Here is a 3,218-nt window from a genome sequence, read left to right as displayed (position 1 = left end):
CAGGCGCTCATGCCGTCGTCCTCTTGACCGCGCCCGGCGAACCCAGCCCCAGCCAAGCCAAACCAAACCAACGGCCGGCTCGTCTCAATTCGACTTCGCCTTGTTGAATCGGCGAGTGTCCGTGTGAGATCTCTCGGCAGAAAACGGTGGCATCACGGTGTGCTGCTGCTGCATTTAACACCCGCACGGCGCCCGACGCCTCGGAACGGAGCCGAGGAAATCGCGGGCCGTATCGGGAACCCACGCATCGTCCAAACATCGCCGGCCGCCGCCCGCGTGTTGGGCCCCGGCTCGTCGTTTCATTGCAACACACACGCGACAAAAACAAAAACGAAACTCGCGGATATCTTAACGAATGGCTAATTACTGGTAACAAGATTGATGATACTAGTAGTAGTATTTGCTAATTACCGATAACTTAATTTTCTCGATGGTTTACAAAAAAACCATAACCCCAACAACATTGATCTCGTTTTATGCCTCTCTTTTGACTTTCTCATCTCTCTCGCCTCGTCAAGGCTTTCCCCCCTGACGAAGCGGTGGTGGGTGTTCTGCCGCAGCTAGACTGACGGGGAATCATTAACTCAACTCTCCTCTCCTCTAAAAACGAAAAAATAAAGAAGAAAAAAAAAAGAGAAAACGCAAACAAAATTGGGCCGGATTAGTCTCCTAATCCGGTGTTTTACAGTTCTTGCTGCTGCACTAGACGACGGGGATCTGGAACAGGTCGGTGATGTCTTGGAAGAAGTCGTCCACTTGTGCCGCCGCCGGCGATGGGGCGTCGTCGAGGTGGAGGTCCGGTGACCCATTGTTGCTGGAGAAGGGAGCCAGGGAGAAGGGCTCCACGGGGAGGTTGGACAAGAAGTCCAGCGGGGGCTCCGGGAAGTCGGCGAGGAGGTCGAAGTCGGTGTAGAGAGGTGGGAGCTCGCCGGCGAAGCCGCCGTCGTCGGAGAAGGAGCAGCCGAAGACGTCGACCGACTCGTCGGTCTCGCGGACGACGAGAGGCGGCGGCGGCGGCTGCTTCTTGTTGGCCGTGTCGGCGGTCGCGACGACGGCGGAGGGAGGGAAGGAACGGAGGACGGAGGTTGGGGAGGCCGCCGCGGCGTGGGATTCCTCGCCGGAGTCGTAGGAGGTGGCCGGGGAGGCGTTCTTGGACGCCCCCGGCGGCTGCGGGACGCGCTCGGCGACCTCGGGTGGGACGTCGAGGCTTGCCGAGTCCCCGGACTGGTTGAAGTTGGTGGTGGCGTCGCGGCCGCGTAGCTGGATGGCCGCCGTGTCGTACACCTTGGCGGCCTCCTCGGCGGTGTCGAACGTGCCGAGCCACACCCGCACCCGCCTCCACGGGTCGCGGATCTCCGCCGCGTACTTCCCCCACGGCCGCCTCCGCACGCCGCGGAACCGCGGCTCGGCGCCGTCCACCCCGCCGGCCTTCCTCTTCCTCCCAGCCGCCAACACCACCCTCGCCTTCGCGGCCTCCGCCATCTTCGCCGACACCGCGGCCGGGAACACCTCCTCGCCCTTCACCTTCACCGGCGGCACGGCCACCGCCGCCGCGCGCTGTAACCGAATCTCCTGCACGTAGCGCTTCACCCTCCGCCGCGCGGTCACCTCCTCCTCATCCTCATCGCTCGACGAGTCCGTCGCGTCGAAGTCATCACAGAACACCCTCACCCTCGTCGGCCCAACGCCGCCGCCGGCGCCACCACCACCCACCACAACCTTCCCCTTTCCCCCCTTCGCCGACGGCGTCGCCTCGACCGCCACCGCCAAGGACGTCACCTCGACATGCTCCGTCCTCTTGAGAGCCACAAACCCCTCCTCCATCTCCAAAGGCCACATCATCATCACTCCACTCGCATCAGACCCCAACTCCAATCCTCCACCACCACCACTCCAAAACCCTCAAGAAACCTCCTAAAACCCTCGCGGCCAAGAAGAAGCCAGCGCGCCACCCACCTACACCTCGAGGAACCACCCCTCCCAAAACCCACAAGGAGACGGGGGGGAAGGAAGGGAGGGAAAAGCGAACGACTTTTGGCGTGGAAGCGAGGAAGGGGACGAAGGCGATGAGGTATTGGTGGGATTTTTTCGGGGGAGGTGGTGCGATAGATGGATGGATGGGGGGAGGAGGAGAGAAGAAGAGGAACACGAAGGCGGAGATGTGTGCCTCTTCGCGTGTGTTTGTTGGTTGCTGTTGCTGTAGGCAGTGGACGACGATTCCTCCACTTTTATAGCATCGCAGAGCCCCATTTCAGGAAACCGCGATATTTTTTTCTTGTTTATTCTCTTCCATTTTTTTCTCTCTCTCTATCTCTCCGGGCGGAGTATTTCGGAGCCTTTTTCACACTCGGGCCCCAGCAAAATATTACATTTTGAGAAAATTGGAATTTCGATTTTTGGAGGAGGATGAAAAACAGGGTGGAAATAAATGAATGCCGTGCCTGCCTGGCTAAGCGGCAGTAAACTCTAACTACCTGGGGGCAGTACATTTTCGGGGTGGCAGTAATTATGGCGGCCCCACCTGTAAATGACTGGCCAGTGGCTGTGGGTTCCAACGGCACCGGGTCGTACCACGAGTGGGACCCACCTGTCAGTGAAGTGGGAAGGGAGGAGGGGAGATTCTAGCGAAGCCGCCGACGTGTGAGCTGTGACCGCGCAACAGCCCGCCGCATCTCGCGCGGGGCCACTGGATGGGCGACGCGTGGACACGGGCCCACCGGTCAGTGGCCTGCGTCAGGGGGTCAGGTGAGGCGTGGTGGTGGGGGTGTGTTTCCACGGTCAAATCTTTGGAGGGTTGTGAAAAGGCTGGATTTTTTTTATAGCTAGGTGTAATTCCGGAATTAAATTGGACCATGTCAAATATTATGCTATTATGCTGTTATTTTTTGGACTTTCCGTTACATATTTTCTCTTAAGTTGTTTTTGTTTTCTGTTTACCAAATCACGTATCTTTCGATTTTGCCTACCCGATTTGTGTGGACGAGGCTTCTTGGATGCCAAGGCAATGGGTACATAGCCCACAAGTTGAATAGGCAAATGTGATCTTCAAAATGTTGATATGCACTGAAAAAAGGTAATGTGCATATAAAAGATGTAGCGATTAAAATTTGAAAATCTTTTACGTGTGCTGCAGATGTGAATTTCAAGAAATAGTTTTTTTTCTTTGCGAATGTTGGGTGTATTTAAAATACTTACGTAGCTAGCAAATGACTATTGTA

General features: G+C 56.8%; 1 protein-coding gene across 1 annotated transcript; it reads right to left on the bottom strand.

Annotated features, from left to right (window-relative positions):
* Positions 1–394: 394 nt before the first annotated feature.
* LOC4326729 (ethylene-responsive transcription factor CRF1) lies at positions 395–2,201 on the bottom strand. The gene has a single exon (XM_015774164.3). The coding sequence runs from the start codon at positions 1,843–1,845 to the stop codon at positions 703–705; it is 1,143 nt and encodes a 380-aa protein (XP_015629650.1). The 5' UTR covers positions 1,846–2,201; the 3' UTR covers positions 395–702.
* Positions 2,202–3,218: the final 1,017 nt, after the last annotated feature.

Source organism: Oryza sativa, chromosome 1, assembly GCF_034140825.1.
Source record: "Oryza sativa Japonica Group chromosome 1, ASM3414082v1".
Classification (NCBI taxonomy): domain Eukaryota; kingdom Viridiplantae; phylum Streptophyta; class Magnoliopsida; order Poales; family Poaceae; genus Oryza; species Oryza sativa.
The sequence above is the reverse complement of the archived record's forward strand: the minus strand, read 5'-3'. Positions and strand labels throughout refer to the sequence as shown.

Excerpts from the sequence above, each read along its gene's own strand:
- LOC4326729 (XM_015774164.3), bottom strand. The coding sequence starts at position 1,845 with ATGATGATGTGGCCTTTGGAGATGGAGGAGGGGTTTGTGGCTCTCAAG.